The sequence below is a fragment of the Oncorhynchus gorbuscha genome, linkage group LG01 (genome assembly GCF_021184085.1).
Source record: "Oncorhynchus gorbuscha isolate QuinsamMale2020 ecotype Even-year linkage group LG01, OgorEven_v1.0, whole genome shotgun sequence".
Taxonomy (NCBI): Eukaryota; Metazoa; Chordata; class Actinopteri; order Salmoniformes; family Salmonidae; genus Oncorhynchus; species Oncorhynchus gorbuscha.
The window spans coordinates 112,241,379-112,259,960 of record NC_060173.1 but is presented as its reverse complement, the minus strand read 5'-3'; the positions used below and the strand labels follow the sequence as shown (position 1 = coordinate 112,259,960).

The 18,582-nt window shown below is 42.5% G+C and overlaps 1 protein-coding gene across 1 annotated transcript; it reads left to right on the top strand.

The window, feature by feature from the left end:
* Positions 1-12,978: 12,978 nt before the first annotated feature.
* LOC124012420 (heterogeneous nuclear ribonucleoprotein A3-like) lies at positions 12,979-17,544 on the top strand. The gene is made up of 11 exons (XM_046326441.1): positions 12,979-13,073; positions 14,082-14,204; positions 14,327-14,473; positions 14,568-14,778; positions 14,865-14,954; positions 15,064-15,117; positions 15,212-15,268; positions 16,167-16,292; positions 16,405-16,536; positions 16,622-16,692; positions 16,809-17,544. Exons 1-10 carry the CDS (start codon positions 13,068-13,070, stop codon positions 16,675-16,677), a joined length of 1,002 nt encoding a protein of 333 aa, XP_046182397.1. The 5' UTR covers positions 12,979-13,067; the 3' UTR covers positions 16,678-16,692; positions 16,809-17,544.
* Positions 17,545-18,582: the final 1,038 nt, after the last annotated feature.

Here is an 18,582-nt window from a genome sequence, read left to right as displayed (position 1 = left end):
AAAACATGCTGATTACCCTTGATGTCATGCAACAAAATGAAATATAACAAAAACACATCACTTATAGGATGTTTTTTTTATTGAACCCCAGATTGGGGAGAGAAAATGTTCCTACCTGAAGCTGGTAATAATTATCCACCGGTAGGATCATTCAGGCTGTATCACATTCGGCTCTGATTGGGAGTCCCAACACAATTGGCCCAGCGTTGTCCGGGTTTGGCCGGGGTAGGTGTCATTGTAAATAAGAATTTGCTCTTATCTGACTTGCCTAGTTAAATAAAGGTTAAATAAAGAATGTGTGGGATGGGTCAATGGTGTGTGATAGATCTTAGTGTCCCCCCGTGTTCAGAGAGTAAGTTGTTTGCTGTCCAGGTGGTGGGGCAAAAGTACACAGAGCATCAACCAAACTCCATCAGTGAGGAGGAGCTGATACTGCACGACACATGCCTTTTACACACAGCTCTGCTCAGCTAACCTCCCTAAACACCCAGCCCTCTTCACAGTACAGATCCTTTAACTATGCCAAATATTCTGTTTTGTGCCATTTCAGTCCATAATTTGTGATTGAAATTAATAAATGTTTGCCGGTTCATGTAGTCCTATGATTTGTCCAGAGCTTACTAGCAAGTGCACATCAATAGGTCAATACACCAAAATCAAGAAGTAATACATGATTTAATGTGTTCTGATGGACAAGTTACTTTGTTCAATTAATATTGAGCCCGGTGTAAAACCAAGTCCTTTTTCTAGGCTTATAAATGCTTGTTTGGGAGCATTACCTCCTTTAGTTGCCCTATGACTGACTACCTGGTTTTTGACAGCATGACTTTTGGACAAATCACCTGATGTGCTAGCAGCATACCACCCTGCATCCCACTGCTGGCTTGCTTCTGAAGCTAAGCAGGGTTGGTCCCTGGATGGGAGACCAGATGCTGCTAGAAGTGGTGTTGGAGGGCCAGTAGGAGGCACTCTTTTCTCTGAGGCTAAACAGGGTTGGCCCTGGATGGGAGACCAGATGCTGCTAGAAGTGGTGTTGGAGGGCCAGTAGGAGGCACTCTTTCCTCTGGTCTGAAAATATATTTACTGTGGGGCAAAAAAAGTTACAGGTCTGTGAGAGCCAGAAATCTTGCCCACCAAATACTTATTTTCCACCATAATTTGTAAATAAATTCATTTTAAAAAATCCTACAATGTGATTTTCTGGAGAAAAAAATCTAATTTTGTCTGTCATAGTTGAAGTGTACCTATGATGAAAATTACAGGCCTCTCTCATCTTTTTAAGTGGGAGAACTTGCACAATTGCCGACTGACTAAATACTTGTTTGCCCCATTGTATATATCCCAATGCCCCAGGGCAGTGACACTTAATATAATATATGCCATTTAGCAGACGCTTTTATCCAAAGCGACTTACAGTCATGTGTGCATACATTCTACGTATGGGTGGTCCCGGGGATCGAACCCACTACCCTGGCGTTACAAGCGCCATGCTCTACCAACTGAGCTACAGAAGGACCACTTCCCTGTGTAGGGTGTTGTCTTTTGGATGGGATGTTAAATGGGTGTCCTGACTCTCTGAGGTCCTTAAAGATCCCATGGCACTTATATTGTAAGAGTAGGGTCGTTAACTCTGGTGTCCTGGCTAAATTCCCAAGCTGTCCTTCACACCATCATGGTCACCTAATCATCCCCAGTTTACAATTGGCTCATTCATCCCCCTCCTCTCCCCTGTAACTATTCCCCAGGTTGTTGCTGTAAATGAGAATGAGTTCTCAGTCAACTTACCTGGTAAAATAGCAAATCTGAAGCTCCCCTCAAATAATAGTGGTTAGGATGGCCTTGGACTGGGACATTATGACATGGTTTATGGCTGCTGGGCTAGCCTTGGCTGTTCACCCTGCAAAACATTTTATCAGCATTAATGTTTTCCCTCTTATGCCGGTGCTATGGACAAATAAAATACTTTATACCATGGCATTGTTGAATGCTCCTTTCTGATTGGCTTGAAGGGCATTCTAAAGCGCGCATTATTTATCTTTACTAACAGGGTGGTTCGAGCCAAACATTTTTACATGTTTGAGCAGCTTTTGAAAGCAAAAGTCTAATTGAAAACAGTATTCATATAACTGAATTTGATTTTCATAATAGCAAGCTAGGACCGATGATTTGGTTAGCTAAACTAGCACTAGCTAGTACATTTGCTAGCTACTTTAGTGGATGTTGAACACAGTTCTACCAGTAAATGAACACATTTCTAGAGGCAAATGTGTTAAATTATAGCCATGGTATAAAAGAGTTAGAATCAACTCAGGACTCTATGCGTTCTTTGGAAAATAATGCATATGAATCCACTAGCGTGGAACACACCTTCCACGTCATTCGTTATTTTCGATATAATGCATATCCCCTTGTTGATTTTTCCTTACTGTCACAAAGAAATACAAAACATAGAAAATAGAACATAGAATGCCCACCCCACATCACACTCTGACCTATCCAAATAGAGAAATAAAACATCTCTCGAAGGTCAGGGTGTGACAGTATCCCCCCCCCCCTCCCAAAGGTGCGGACTCCGGACGCAAAACCTGAACCTATAAGGGAGGGTCAGGGTGGGCATCTACCTGCGGTGGTGGCGACCCTCGCTGCAGGCCCCTGACTGGGCACACTCGTTGCAGGTCCCGGACTGGAGACCGTCGCTGGAGGCTTCGTGCCATGACTCCTCACTGGAGGCTTCGTGCCATGGATCATCACTGGAGGCTTCTTGCCATGGATCATCACTGGAGGCTTCTTGCCATGGATCATCACTGGAGGCTTCGTGCCATGGATCATCACTGGAGGCTTCTTGCCATGGATCATTACTGGAGGCTTCTTGCCATGGATCATCACTGGAGGCTTCTTGGAGTGGAGAGACACACAGGAGGCCTGGCTCTGGTAGCAGGCACAGGACTCACCAGGCTGGGGAGATATACAGGAGGCTTTGTCCTTGACTGAGGCACCGGATACACTGGGCCGTGGAGGAGCACTGAGGTCTCGAGCGTAGAGCCTGCACAACCCGTCTTGGCTAGGTGGTTATCTTCGCCCTGCAAATACGGGGCGCTGGCACAGGACGCATTGAACTGTGCAGATGTACCAGAGACACAGTGCGCAGAGCCAGCGCAGGATATCCTGGGCGGAAGAGACACACTGGAGACCAGGCACGCTGAGCTGGCACCATCCATCCTGGCTGGATGCTCACCCTAGCCTGGCAGATGCGGGGAGCTGGGATGTAGGGCACCGGGCTGTGAACGTGCACTGGAGACACCGTGCGCTCCACCTCATAACATGGTGCCTTACCAGTATGACGCTCACCACGGTAAGCACGGGGAGTTGGCTCAGGTCTGAATCCTGACTCTGCCACACTCCCCGTGCCCCCCCCCCCCCCCACAAAAAAAAGTTTGGAGTGGCCTCCCGGTCTTCAGTGCCAGCCGTGACCCTGTGTAATCTTCGGCCCTCTTTCTAGCTCCCTCCACCTTCCTCGCTGCTTCTACCTGCTCCCACGGCAGGCGATCCTTTCCGGACAGGATCTCCTCCCACGTCCAGGATCCTTTGCTGTCCAGGATGTCATCCCATGTCCAGTCCTACTTTTTACCACGCTGCTTGGTCCTTTTGTGGTGGGTAGTTCTGTCACAAAGAAATACAAAACATAGAAAATAGAACATAGAATGCCCACCCCACATCACACCCTTACCTAACCAAATAGAGAAATAAAACGGCTCTCTAAGGTCAGGGCGTGACACTTGACAATGTCACAGATTGTTCAAAATCAACATGGAGACAAAAGCTGTTGCACATTTTGGTGCCATTCAGAATATAAACAAATGAATCATTGAGATCAGTGGTGTAGATAAATGATCCATTGTAGCATGCAGAGTATTTGACAACTCCTACGCCCAGAGGCGTGAACTCCTGGTACCGCACAACTACCACTGTTCATTAAAGCAGAGCTCTGAAGCAGAAATAACGTTACCAGGCCTCAATCTCATTATCAGTTTAATTAAGAAATAAATGTGCTGGAACAAGGTGGTGTGTAATCGACAGTCAGAGTGAAACACAGGACGTACTTTATTCATGGTTATTGACTTATTTTGATGGCTGTAGAGTCCTTTTTTTTCATTTGAACAACTGTGTGTTAAATGTTAGCAATAGAACAATGTAATGAATTGAAATGGTTGTAATGGTCTTTTACTCAACACATGTCCAATAATTGTACCTATTATATATATAACAGTACTGAAACAACAACAAATACTCAACACATACTGCTACTATCACATTTGAGGTATGACCCAGATGCAGACAGAGTTGAAGAAACAAAAGTTAATTCCTAACAACAGGGGCAGGCAAACGACAGGTCAAGGCAGGCAGGGGTCAATAATGCAGTGAGGGCATAAAGGGACCAGAATGGAGGGATGTATACGAAGGGTACGGGGCAACAGAAAACGAACAGCAGAGGGGATAATCATTTTGGAGATGGGAAACGGGCCAATAAACAAGGGGGAGAGTTTGCGGGATTCCACTCGGAGGGGCAGATCCCGGGTGGATAGCCATAGATTCTGCCCGAGACGATACCTGGGAGCCGGGGTCTGGTGGCGATCCGCTTGTAGTCGATACTTGGAGGTGGTCTTGAGGAGGGCCGACCGGGTTCTCCTCCAGGTATGACGACTGGAGGTCGACCGCCGATACCAATTATTGGAGGACCAAAATAAGCTGATATCGATTAATCGGCCAATTTTTATTTATTTATTTGTAATAAGGACAATTACAACAATACTGAATGAACACTTTTATTTTAACTTAATATAATACATCAATAAAATCAATTTAGCCTCAAATAAATAATGAAACATGTTCAATTTGTTTTAAATAATGCAAAAACAAGGTGTTGGGGAATAAAGTAAAAGTGCAATATGTGCTATGTAAAAAAGCTAACGTTTAAGTTAATTGCTCAGAACATAAGAACATATGAAAGCTGGTGATTCCTTTTAACATGAGTCTCGAATATTCCCAGGTAAGAAGTTTTAGGTTGTAGTCATTATAGGAATTATAGGACTATTTCTCTCTATACCATTTGTATTTCATATACCTTTGTCACGCCCTGGCCATAGAGAGGCTTTTATTCTCTATTTTGGTTAGGCCAGGGTGTGACTAGGGTGGGCATTCTATGTTAATTTTTTATGTTTTGTATTTCTTTGTTGTTTGGCCGGGTGTGGTTCTCAATCAGAGGCAGCTGTCTATCGTTGTCTCTGATTGAGAACCATACTTAGGTAGCTTTTTCCCACTGGGTTTTGGTGGTAGTTGTTTTCTGTTTTTGTGTTTGCACCAGACTGAACTGTTTCGGTTTCGGTTTCGGTCATTCTCTTTGTTGTATTGTTATTCAGTGCTCAGTTCAAATAAATCAAATCAAAATCAAATCAAATTTATTTATATAGCCCTTCGTACATCAGCTGATATCTCAAAGTGCTGTACAGAAACCCAGCCTAAAACCCCAAACAGCAAGCAATGCAGGTGTAGAAGCACGGTGGCTAGGAAAAACTCCCTAGAAAGGCCAAAACCTAGGAAGAAACCTAGAGAGGAACCAGGCTATGTGGGGTGGCCAGTCCTCTTCTGGCTGTGCCGGATGGAGATTATAACAGAACATGGCCAAGATGTTCAAATGTTCATAAATGACCAGTATGGTCGAATAATAACAAGGCAGAACAGTTGAAACTGGAGCAGCAGCACAGTCAAGTGGACTGGGGACAGCAAGGAGTCATCATGTCAGGTAGTCCTGGGGCACGGTCCTAGGGCTCAGGTCCTCCGAGAGAGAGAAAGAAAGAGAGAATTAGAGAGAGCATATGCGGGGTGGCCCGTCCTCTTCTGGCTGTGCTGGGTGGAGATTATAATAAATAAAAAAGATGAACACGTACCACGCTGCACCTTGGTACTCACCTTCTTCCACCAACAGCAGTTACAACCTTTGACTATTGGATGTTCTTATAGGCACTTTAGTATTGCCAACAGTATAGCTTCCGTCCTCTCCTCGCCGCTACCTGGGCTCGAACCAGGAATACATCAAAAACAGCCACCCTCGAAGCATCGTTATCCATTGCTCCACAAATGCCAGGGGAAGGGGAAGAACTACATCAAGATCCCAGAGCCAGTGCCGTCACCGATTGAACCGCTATTAGCGCGCACCCCGCTAACTAGCTAGCCATTTCACATCGGTTACACCAGCCTAATCTCGGGAGTTGATAGGCTTGAAGTCATAAACATCTCAATGCTTGAAGCACCACAAAGAGCTGCTGGCAAAAGCACGAAAGTGCTGTTTGAATGAATGCTTACGAGCTTGCTGCTGCCTGCCACCGCTCAGTCAGACTGCTTTATCAAATATCAAATCATAGACTTAATTATAACATAATAACACACAGAAAAAGGAGCCTTAGGTCATTAATATGGTCAAATCCAGAAACTATCATTTCGAAAACAAAGCGTTTATTCTTTCAGTGAAATACGGAACCGTTCCGTATTTTATCTAACGGGTGGCATCCCTAAGTCTATATACTGCTGTTACATTGTACAACTTTCAATGTTATGTCATAATTATGTACAATTCTGGCAAATTAATTACGGTCTTTGTTAGGAATAAATGGTCTTCACACAGTTCGCAACGAGGCAGGCGGCCCAAACTGCTGCTTATACCCTGACTGCTTGCAAGGAATGCAAGAGAAGTGACACAATTTCCCTAGTTAAAAGAAAGTCATGTTAGGAGGCAATATTAACTAAATATGCAGGTTTAAAAATATATACTTGTGTATTGATTTTAAAGAAAGGCATTGGTGTTTATGGTTAGGTACACATTGGTGCAAAGACAGGGCTTTTTCACGAATGCGCTTGTTAAATCATCACCCGTTTGGAGAAGTAGGCTGTGAATCGATGAGAAATTAACAGGCATGGCATCGATTATATGCCACGCAGGACACGCTAGATAGACTAGTAATATCATCAACCATGTGTAGTTAACTAGCGATTATGTTAAGGTTGATTGTTTTTTATAAGATAATTTTAAAACTTCTTAAGGCTAGGGGGCACTATTTTCACATCCGGATGAAAAGTTTGCCCAAAGTAAACTGCCTGCTACTCAGGCCCAGAAACTAGGATATGCATTATTAGTAGATTTGGATAGAAAATACTCTGGAGTTTCTAAAACTGTTTGAATGATGTCTGTGACTATAACAGAACTTATTTGGCAGGCGAAACCCAGAGGACAAACCATTCAGGAAAATAAATTCTGAGGTCACTCTCTTTTCAATAGGTTTTCAATGGAAATATAGAATTCTAAGTCAGTTGCTTGCAGTTCCTATCACTTCCACTAGATGTCAACACTCTTTAGAGATTGGTTGATGTTTTTCCTTTGAGAAATGAAGAAGTAGGGCTGTCCAGAACGAGGGTCGAGTGAAGTGTACTGTTATGGTTGAGGCGCTCGACCTGAAAGCTCACTCCACTTTGTTTTCCTCCGGTATTGAACACAGTTTATTTCGTCTTAAATTTTATCGATTATTTATGTTTAAAAATACCTACATTCGGATAAGGAAAGTTGTTTAAAATGTTTGTATCAAGTTTACAGGTATCTAATTGGATAATGTGTAGTCATGCGGGAGTTGAAACAAGTGTATTTTCTGAATCATACGCGCCAAATAAATGGACATTTTGGATATATAACGACAGAATTTATAGAACAAAAGGACCATTTGTGATGTTTAATGGACATCTTGGAGTGCCAATATAAGAAGATCTTCAAAGGTAAGGCATGCATTATATGTTATTTCTGACTTTTGTGTTGTGCCTGTCGCATTGAATTATGATTTTCATGTGTATGTTTGATGGGGTGCTGTCCTCAGACAATAGCATGGTTTGCTTTCGCCGTAAAGCCTTTTTGAAATCTGACATTGTGGCTGGATTAACAAGAAGTTCATATTTAAACCCATGTATAACACTTGTATGATTTATGAATTATTATTATGAGCTTTTCTTTTCAGGAGAGGCAGTCGGAGCGGCCTACTGGTCAGACACAGAAGGAGAACACACCACCGCTTATATTTACATCCGAGCATATTACTCGCCAATGTCCTTCCAGAGAGACATCAGAGACGGTAACATTCTCTTTTTCACGGAAACATGGCTCGTTCGGGATATGTTGTCAGAGTCAGGAAAGCCACCCGGTTTCTTCATGCATCGCGCCTACAGAAACAAACATCTCCATGGTAAGAAGAATGGTGGGGGTGTATGCTTTATGATTAATGACTCATGGTGTAATCACAACAACATACAGGAAGTCAAGTTCTTTTGTTCACCTGACCTAGAATTCCTTACAGTCAAACGGCGACGCATTATCTTCCAAAAGAATTCTCTTCAATTATAGTCACAGTCGTGTATATCCCCCCCAACCAGATCCCTGGACGGCCCTGAAAGAACTTCACTGGACTATGTAAACTGGAAACCATACATCCTAAAGCTGCATTTATTGTAGCTGGGGATTTTAACAAAGCTAACCTAAGAACCATACTTCGTAAATTCTATCAGCATATCGAATGCGAGACAAGATCTGGTAGCATTCTGGATCATTGCTACTCAAACTTCCGCGACACATATAAAGTCCTCCGCCGCCCTGCCTTCGGCAAATCTGACCATGACTCCATTTTGTTGCTCCCAGCAACAAACTAAAACAGGAAACGCCTGTGCTCAGGTCAACACAATGCTGGTCTGACCAATCGGATTCCACGTTTCAAGATAGCCTCAGACAATAACATTGATGTATACGCTGACTCGGTGAGCGAGTTTATTAGCAAGTGCATCGGAGATGTCGTACACTCTGTGATCATTAAAACCTACCCTAATCAGAAACCATGGATTGATGGCAGCATTCGCGCAAAACTGAAAGCGCGAACCATTGCTTTTAATCATGGCAAGCCGACCAGAACCATGACCGAATACAAACAGTGCAACTATACCCTCTGCAAGGCAATCAAACTAGAAAATAGTCAGTATAGAGATAAAGTAGTCACAATTCAACGGCTCATACACGATACGTATGTGGTAAGGTCTGCAGTCAATCACAGATTACAAAAACAAAACCAGCCCCGACACGGACATCGACGTCTTGCTCACAATGTATTGTCACTGACACGGCCAGCTACCAAAGCATGCTGGCTCTCCTTCTCTGTGGCCAACGTGAGTAAAACATTTCAAACTTGTTAACCCTCGCAAAGGCTGACAGCTAAGACAGCGTCCCTAGCCGCGTCCTCAGAGCATGCACAGACCAGCTGGCTGGTGTGTTTATGGACATATTCAACCAATCCCTATCCCAGTCTGTTGTCCCCACATGCTTCAAGATGGCCACCATTGTCCCTGTTCCCAAGAAAGCTAAGGTAACTGAACTAAATGACTATCACCCCATTGCACTCACCTCTGTCATCATGAAGTGCTTTGAGAGACTAGTCAAAGACCATATCACCTCCACCCTACCTGATACCCTAGACCCATTCCAATTTGCTTACCGCCCCAATAGGTCCACTGATGATGCAATTGCCATCACATTGCCCTATCCCATCTGGACAAGAGGAATACCTATGTAAGACTGCTGTTCATTGACTACAGCTTAGCATTTAACACCATAGTACCCTCCAAACTCATTATTAAGCCAGGGTCTCGACCCCGCACTGTGCAACTGGGTCCTGGACTGCATTTTCAGCCCTCTCCTGTACTCCCTGTACACCCATGACTGTGAGGCCATTCACGCTTCCAACTCAATCATCAATTTTGCAGACGATACTACAGTGGTAGGCCTGGTTACCAACAACGACGAGACAGCCTACAGTAAGGAGGTGGGGGCCCTCGGAGAGTGGTGTCAGGAAATAACCTCTTGCTAACAAAGTCAACAAAACAAAGGAGATGATATTGGACTTCAGGAAACAGCAGAGGGAGCATCCCCCATCCACATCGACAAGACAGTAGTGGAGAAGGTGGAACGTTTGAAGTTCCTCAGTGTACACATCACGGACAAACTGAAATGGTCCACCCACACAGACAGCTTGGTGAAGAAGGCGCAACTGTGCCTCTTCACCCTCAGGAGGCTGAAGAAATGTGTCTTGTCATCTAAAACACTCACAAACATTTACAGATGCACCGCCTGGTGTATCACCGCCTGGTACTGCAATTGCACCACCCTCGACCGCAAGGCTCTCCAGAGAGTAGTGCGGTCAGGACAACGCATCACCAGGGGCAAACTACCTGCCCTCCAGGACACCCACAGCACCCAAAGGCCAAAAAGATCATTAAGGACAACAACCACTGGAGCCACTACCTGTTCACCAAGCTATCATACAGAAGGCGAGGTCAGTACAGGTGCATCAAAGCTGTTACCGAGAGACTGAAAAACAGCTTCCATCTCAAGGTCATCGGACTGTTAAACAGCCACCTCTAACATACAGAGACTGCTGCCAACATACAGACTCAAATCTCTGGCCACTTAAATAAACGAGCTTAGTAAAGGTATCAGTAGTCACTTTAAATAATGGCCCTTTAATAATGTTTACATATCCTACATCCTAATCATCTCATATTGTGTTCTACACCATCTACTGCATCTTGCCTATGCCACACGGCCATCGCTCATCCATATATTTATATGTACATATTCTTATTCATCCCTTTACATTTGTCCGTATTTGTGTGTATAAGGTAGTTGTTGTGAATTTGTTAGATTACTTGTTAGAGTTTACTGCATAGTCGTTACTAGAAGCACAAGCACTTCGCTACACTCCCATTAACATCTGCTAACCATGTGTATGTGACCAATAACATTTTATTTGATTTACAAGAGTCGTATTTAGGCTATAGAGAGTTGGGCCAATGCTGTTTCTGTCTGAACGTTCACAGAGCGACAGTTTCTCGTAGCTGTTGTTAAGTGATAATTCCGCGTTGTGTTGTTTATTTCGGATCATTTTCAAAACCTATGAATATGTCCAGTGAAAAAATGTATGGTATTTGTTGACGACACAACACAGTACAGACTTAGATACAGATATATCCCGAATGGTAATCAATAAAAACGTCAGTTAAATTCGCTGCTCTGTTTTCCATGTTGTATCAACATGTCACCAATAACATGGCAGCCGTTCTAAAAGTCCAGTTCACTTGAACGTTTTCTGTGTTGCGGAACGGCGTGTACTGAACCACACGTTTCCCCTAAATGTTCTTGGACAGACTTTGAGGTACGTTTCTCCGTTCGGTGGATGTGCTGGGTTTTGGCTTGAAGTATTGACTGGTGTAATTTAAAGGGCGTAGGTGCATTTTGAAGCCAGAAGCTGAACCCAACCCAACCCAACCCAACCCAACCCCATGTTTCAATTGGGCCTCAGTACACAACTGTTTCCGTTCAATTGAACGCTCTATTATGTTTTTATCTACTGAACGCAGCCCCGGCCGGAGTCTATATGGCTCTGGGGTATAGTTACCACAGCCACAAAGTGAAAAATTTGCTATAACTTAAAAATGAATGAAAACAAACGTTTGATTTTTTAAAATCTTAATTTAAGAGTTACCACAGCCACAAAGTGAAAAAATTGGCTATAACGTAAAAATGAATGAAAACGTTTGATTTTTTAAAATCTTAATTTAAGAGTTACCACAACAAACAAAGTGAAAAATGAAAGCAAACGTTTGCTTTTTTAAACCCTTATTTAAGGTTCGGCATAAGGTTTAGCAGTGTAGTTAAGGTTAGGGTTGAGGTTAGATTTCAAATCAGAGTTTTACGAAGATACATTTAGAAATGGGCGGGGTTTATGACTTTGTGGCTGTGGTAACTAGTGACGACCCTGGGGTATCGCCAGCTTGTAGTCCTAAAAAAACGGAAAGAGTTATCAAAGATTTGTATAACTAAATCCAGATAGACCACAGCCTGTCGTTTCCAACGGGAACAAATGGGTCATAGTGGCCAGAACAAGCAAGGAGGTGGGCAGAGTTCAAGCACGAGCGAGTGAGATCCGATTGGCGCGTTGTAGCCTTCATCTGCATATTTTCGTTTGTGAAGTGCGCATGTGCAATAACTAAATTCTCTTTAGTACACTCTGTTACATTTACATTTAAGTCATTTAGCAGACGCTCTTATCCAGAGCTGTTAGTTTTGGGAACAGAAAACTGTATTGAGATCAAAAATACGATGAAAAATATGCAGAATGTCGGCCAAAATCAATCTTGTTCCATTTTGGAACTCCAGAGTGGAGCAGCTGTCTAAGGCATTGCATCTCAGTGCTAGAGAGGCTGTATCACAACTGGCTGTGATTGGGAGTCCCATAGGGTGGTGCACAATTGGTTTTGGCCCAAGCTAGGCCGTCATTGTAACTAAGAATTTGTAAATAAAAGGCTAAATAAAAATATATAAAATATTCTCCCACTGCCGGCCAGTGGGCTTCCTCTCACTACCACATTTGGAAAAGCTAAACATCTGTTTAATTGTTCTATCTTCGGAGTTACCTCTGGTTCCTTCAGCCATTCCTATGGGGAAAAGAATGGTGTTTGTGATAAATGGTTAACATTACCTTCATGGATTATGATGCCTATATGTGCTTATTTTATTATTATTTTAATTCACCAAAAGTGACATTAGTTGATGAAGATTATATCATAGAATAAAACGTATAAACCTCCTAAACCTGTGTTTACCACAGATGTTATGTTCGGCGTTCATCCAAAACCCCATTATTTTCCCAAAGGCATTGGCCAACGAGCCATGGCAGAGTCACTCAGGTATAAAGAAAGGCGCAGTTAGTTCCTACAACAAGACCCCAGTACTATTGCTCTCCATAAACAACTGACCACAGTTTCTAAACATACTGAACTGACTTTAAATCAGCTTGCCTATCCGGTTTATTCTGGTAAACGACAAGAACTGACCCTGGATCAGTTATAACGGCTGCACAAGCGCAGACTTCTAATCACGTGGTACAGTAGCTTCCTTTCTTCTCAGAACCGAGGAGAATATACGCTGCGAAATGGAGGTGATGATGTTATACAGAGCCTGTATTGCATGGAGAGAACGGAGGAGCGTTTTCTGGATGAGTTGAAGGGGTTTAATGGCACAGGCAGGGAGCCCAGCCAACAGCGAGTTGCAGTAATCCAGACGGGAGATGACAAGTGCCTGGATGATGTTATACACGTATTGCATGTTTATCAATTTCTGTATATTTGAGTTGGACGTAACAGAGTGTAAAGTGTATTTAGAAGCAAACCGATTTTATTTTGTTTTTGTTATCATGTTACAGCAACAAAAATTGTGCGCATTCTAACCGCATTTTTTTTTGAGGAAGCAACGTTGGCTAACTAACTAGCACAGTTGCGTCTCTGAACGATTGGCCATCAAATTGCATCATGCCTGTCATGTAGTGCTACTGTTTCAATGTTGCATACATTTTGGTTTGTAGTAGACGAGTGCTTAAATGTATTGTTGGGATACATAGCTACCGGCATAATAACGTTATAGGCCTTAAAATGTAGGACAGGCTACGCCTATACATAGTAGGACGACATGCAGTGAACTTGAAAAATGAATTTACACACCAAATATTGGTATTTGCATTATAAAGTATATTAAATAATATTTTCAAAATGGCTAGTTTTTGTTTCCCCAAGAATGTTATAGAGTCGTGGCTAATGAGATAATTACACTATCTCCTAAAATGTTTTCTGTGGGGGGGGGGTTTATCAGCTAAGTCTGTCTTGCTGTTGGACACTGGGCAGAGCTGATTACTGTACGAAACCCATAACATTATATAATTTTCTTTCTCAATGCCTGTAACCATTTAAACAGCCTGGTTGGCACAATTCATTCTAATGCAGTAGGTCTGCCTTGGGATGGTGTGAAATTTAGAACATTTACACTTATATATTGGACTCTTGTACTGTACAATTGTTTTGTTGCAATTGTTTTGTTAAAAGATAGTATGCTGTTGTCTGTAGAGTTGCATTGTTATGTGTGACATACTTTCCTGTTTTGAATAATTCAACAGGGTCATGAAGCTAGGGAGCCTGAACAGCTCAGGAAGCTGTTTATTGGGGGCCTCAGTTTTGAAACCACTGAGGAAAGTTTAAGGATCCATTTTGAACAATGGGGAAACCTCACAGATAGTGTGGTACGTATGCATTTCACTCGCATTTGATTTAATAAAAAAAGTGTCCAGCATTTACAATGTATTTCTTGGAGACCCACCAAATTGTTCCAAGTAATGTAAGCTAATACGTTGGTTTCATGTAGGTGATGAGGGACCCAAACAACAAGCGCTCGAGAGGGTTCGGCTTTGTAACATACTCCTGTGTGGAGGAGGTGGATGCCTGCATGGCAGCTCGCCCTCATAAGGTGGACGGACGTGTTGTTGAACCTAAAAGGGCTGTGTCGAGAGAGGTAAGCAAACTCTGCTTCACATTCAGGTGCATTTGCTGTTGTGCAGGTGTTGACCAGTGTGTGCTCACTGCCCAGCGCTTCTTGTCTGTCTCAGGACTCCAACAGACCAGGTGCCCACCTGAGGGTGAAGAAGATCTTTGTTGGGGGTATCAAGGAGGACACAGAGGAGGACCATATCAGAGAGTACTTTGAGACCTACGGGAGGATCGAGACCATTGACATTATGGAGGAACGTGCAACTGGGAAGAAGAGGGGATTCTGCTTTGTTTCATTTGATGACAATGACACTGTGGATAAAATTGTTGGTATGTATGTGGTTGTTGCAGCTTTGTCCTTTTAAACATCAGTAAACATTCCGTTTGCTAAGTATTCCCCATTGTTTTCCTTTCAGCTCAAAAATACCACACAATAAACACACACAACTGCGAAGTCAGGAAAGCACTTTCAAAACAGGAAATGATGGAAGCGTCCAATCAGAGGAGTAAGAATAATAACCCGTCTTTATACTGAATGTAAAATTGCGTGACTGTTTTAGAGAAAAACACATATAGAATGCTGCTTCATTGTCAATATTGGCATTTTATTTTTAGGTGGGGGTGGTGGCTCTGGGAACTTCATGGGTAGAGGAGGCAACTTTGGACGAGGTAAGCACTTTTTACAGTTTGATATGGGGATAAATTTGGAACATAAGAACAGTAATCACACAATACATGTAAACATAATTATCTTGTGTTACAGGAGGCTACGGTGGAGGAAGAGGAGGTTATGGAGGAGGGGATGGATATGGGGGAGATGGTAAACATTTCTCTACCATTTAGTGGATAATCAGATGAGGGAGGATTTTAAAGATGCATTACTTGAAGAGAGCTTGTTCTAATCTGAGTGTGCTGCTTTTGGTCACTGTTATTTTATATTATTTATTTTATATCTCACTGGTCAGTTTGTAAACTGTTCAGAGCTCACTGGTCAGTTTGTAACTTGATCTGAGTGGTCTGTTTGTAACCTGTTCTGATCTGAGACATAATGTTTTGTAACCTGTTCTGATCTGAGACACACTGTTATGTAACCTGTTCTGATCCGAGACACACTTATGTAACCTGTTCTGATCCGAGACACACTGTTATGTAACCTGTTCTGATCCGAGACACACTGTTATGTAACCTGTTCTGATCCGAGACACACTGTTATGTAACCTGTTCTGATCCGAGACACACTGTTATGTAACCTGTTCTGATCCGAGACACACTGTTATGTAACCTGTTCTGATCCGAGACACACTGTTATGTAACCTGTTCTGATCCGAGACACACTGTTATGTAACCTGTTCTGATCCGAGACACACTGTTATGTAACCTGTTCTGATCCGAGACACACTGTTATGTAACCTGTTCTGATCCGAGACACACTGTTATGTAACCTGTTCTGATCCGAGACACACTGTTATGTAACCTGTTCTGATCCACACTGTTAGACACACTGTTATGTAACCTGTTCTGATCCGAGACACACTGTTATGTAACCTGTTCTGATCCGAGACACACTGTTATGTAACCTGTTCTGATCCGAGACACACTGTTATGTAACCTGTTCTGATCCGAGACACACTGTTATGTAACCTGTTCTGATCCGAGACACACTGTTATGTAACCTGTTCTGATCCGAGACACACTGTTATGTAACCTGTTCTGTGCAGGTGGGAACTATAGTGGAGGTCCTAGCTACGGAGGTGGACGTGGTGGGGGGGGTTATGGGGGAGGAGGTCCTGCGTATGGAAACCAGGGAGGAGGATATGATAACTACAATGACGGCAACTTGGGAGGTACAAACGCCTATTTTAGCTAACTTGGCCCGTGATTGATTTTTTTTTGAGTTGCACTCACAATAATTGGATTTGATGTCTGACCTTCTAAAAACAAATCTCTGACTGCTAGGAAACTTTGGTGGTGGAGGAGGAGGTGGTGGAAATTACAATGACTTTGGTAACTACAGAGGACAGCAATCCAGCTATGGCCCCATGAAGGGAAACAACTTTGGTGGCAGAAACTCTACAAGCCCCTATGGAGGTGAGTATTATCTCCCCTGAGCTGGATGTGAATGTTGTGCTGTCTGATGACACAACATTCATCTGCCAATCGTTGTTAATTCCAGGTGGCTATGGCTCAGGCAATGGAAGTGGGGGTGGCTACGGCTCACAGCGCTATTGATACTATGACACTAGGGTATGTTCCATATTTGTTATTTTAAATACTCTGCATACCTGACTGTTATAGTACAGCGTGAGCCCACGCAACACTAGAATAACGATTTCTGTTTTTATCCTGTATCCATTCAACAGGCTACAGTTCTTAGCAGGAGAGGAGATGAGCAAGGATTTGCCAGGAAAGCTGCAGGTTACTGTACTTTTAGGCAGTCGTCTGAAAGCATTTAAAGGAACAGAAGTCAGAAAGTTACTGCAGCTATAACGGGAGTCTAATCCTAAAAATAAAATAAAAAGGCTACACAAGCTACAAAGTGCAAGAGTGTAGCTAGTACCTTTCTTTATTTGTGGTAGATGTTCCCCACTTTATATTTTTTCCTTTTGTGCATCGGAAGTGTATGTATTGTGCCTGTGGAATCAGAAAGTGTTTTATTTTTATTTTTTTATATATATATATATATATATTTTTTTTTTACTCCAAACTAAAGTCCGTTTTGAATATTCCTACGTTATTTTTGTCTGTAGATTGATAGATTTTCTCTGGTCTTGTCATCTTTTGAAGAACTTGGTTCTGTCAAAGGGGCGTAGACGCATCAGGCCCTCAAATTGGCTAGAGCTGTCCTTTTTTTTCTTCCCTCTCTTTGACGTTAATATGATTGCAAGTTTCCGTATCAAGTGTATTATTATTTGTATTTCAAGAACAGTATGTATTTCATTAGTGTAACAAAAGTGGTTATAATTAGTGCAGACGACAATTTGAGGAAATGTTTTACATTACTTGTATGCAGTAAACTCAATTCTAGATTGTTAAAAAAAAAAAAATTGACAAGTGGAAAAAGAAAAAGGTTAAATAAAGTTGTGTAGTAAAGTCTTATGAAGTATAGTGCATCATTGGCTCAGAGAAAGATTGAAGGGATTGGATTATTTGAATGTCCGTCATCACTAATAAGGTGTTGCAAATCAATACCCTCAAAAGTTTAGTTTTCTCTGAACTTCCTTGACATGTAAAACAAAAAATAAATCTGGCTGGATGGGAAAGGGAGTCTTAGCTAGTCCTAGGGCGAAGTGCACGCATCACGTAGCCAGCATTGCACTAGTAGGATTGTTACAGCTACAAGCCACTTCAGTTGAGCCTCGGCAGATCAGCATGGAAGATTGCAAATGGCTTTGTCAGACAGGACCTCTTCAGCCCCAGCACAGTGGACAAGTCAGCATGTTGTGAGAGGAAAGAGAAGGCAGTACCGAGAGCCGCACCCTTGGAGAAAAGCTTGCATTGTCTTGCCTGGTAGTGAGCGTCAGCCTCTCAAGGCTAGCTATGCCTTTCAAGATCAGCTGATGCTAGCGAAGAAAGATTAACTAGAGTTCCTGGACACTTGGGACATCCTGTTGAGTCAGATATGACAGATTACCAGGAAGTACTTATTTAGCTGTCAGACCTTACATGGGGAAAGGGAAGTGAGTATTTCACAAGCAGTGGTAACAAAGATGGAGTTGGTAAGAGTAACCACTTTGCTTGATTTACAGATCGGGAAAGAAGCATTACGACTATTAAAGGCTGAAAATCTCTAATGACAGGATTACATGGAGATTTCTGGATGGGTAAGACTTAAGTATTTCTCAAAGTATACAGTAAGGCTATGTAAGACACTAACACTTATAAGGTAGAACACATGCTATTGAGTCGAATCCCTTTCGAGAGTCAAAGTGTACCATTCACTCAGTTTAATTAAGATCATTTTCAAGGATCTCATGAGTTCCTTGCACAGCTCACAGATCTCTGGAGGTCTGCAGAGAACATGCTTCAATTCACTTCAAACTTACACCCCTATAGATGTCCTTGATATTTTTATTTGTGTAGTTTTTATTCAATTTTAATATATAGCTTTTAATAGTAATAATAAAAAGTAGCTAA

Bases quoted from the DNA above. Each gene is read 5' to 3' on its own strand.
- LOC124012420 (XM_046326441.1), top strand. The intron at 14,474-14,567 runs GTAAGCAAACTC...TGTCTGTCTCAG, and splicing joins AAAGGGCTGTGTCGAGAGAG to GACTCCAACAGACCAGGTGC. The intron at 14,955-15,063 runs GTAAGAATAATA...TTTTATTTTTAG, and splicing joins GGAAGCGTCCAATCAGAGGA to GTGGGGGTGGTGGCTCTGGG.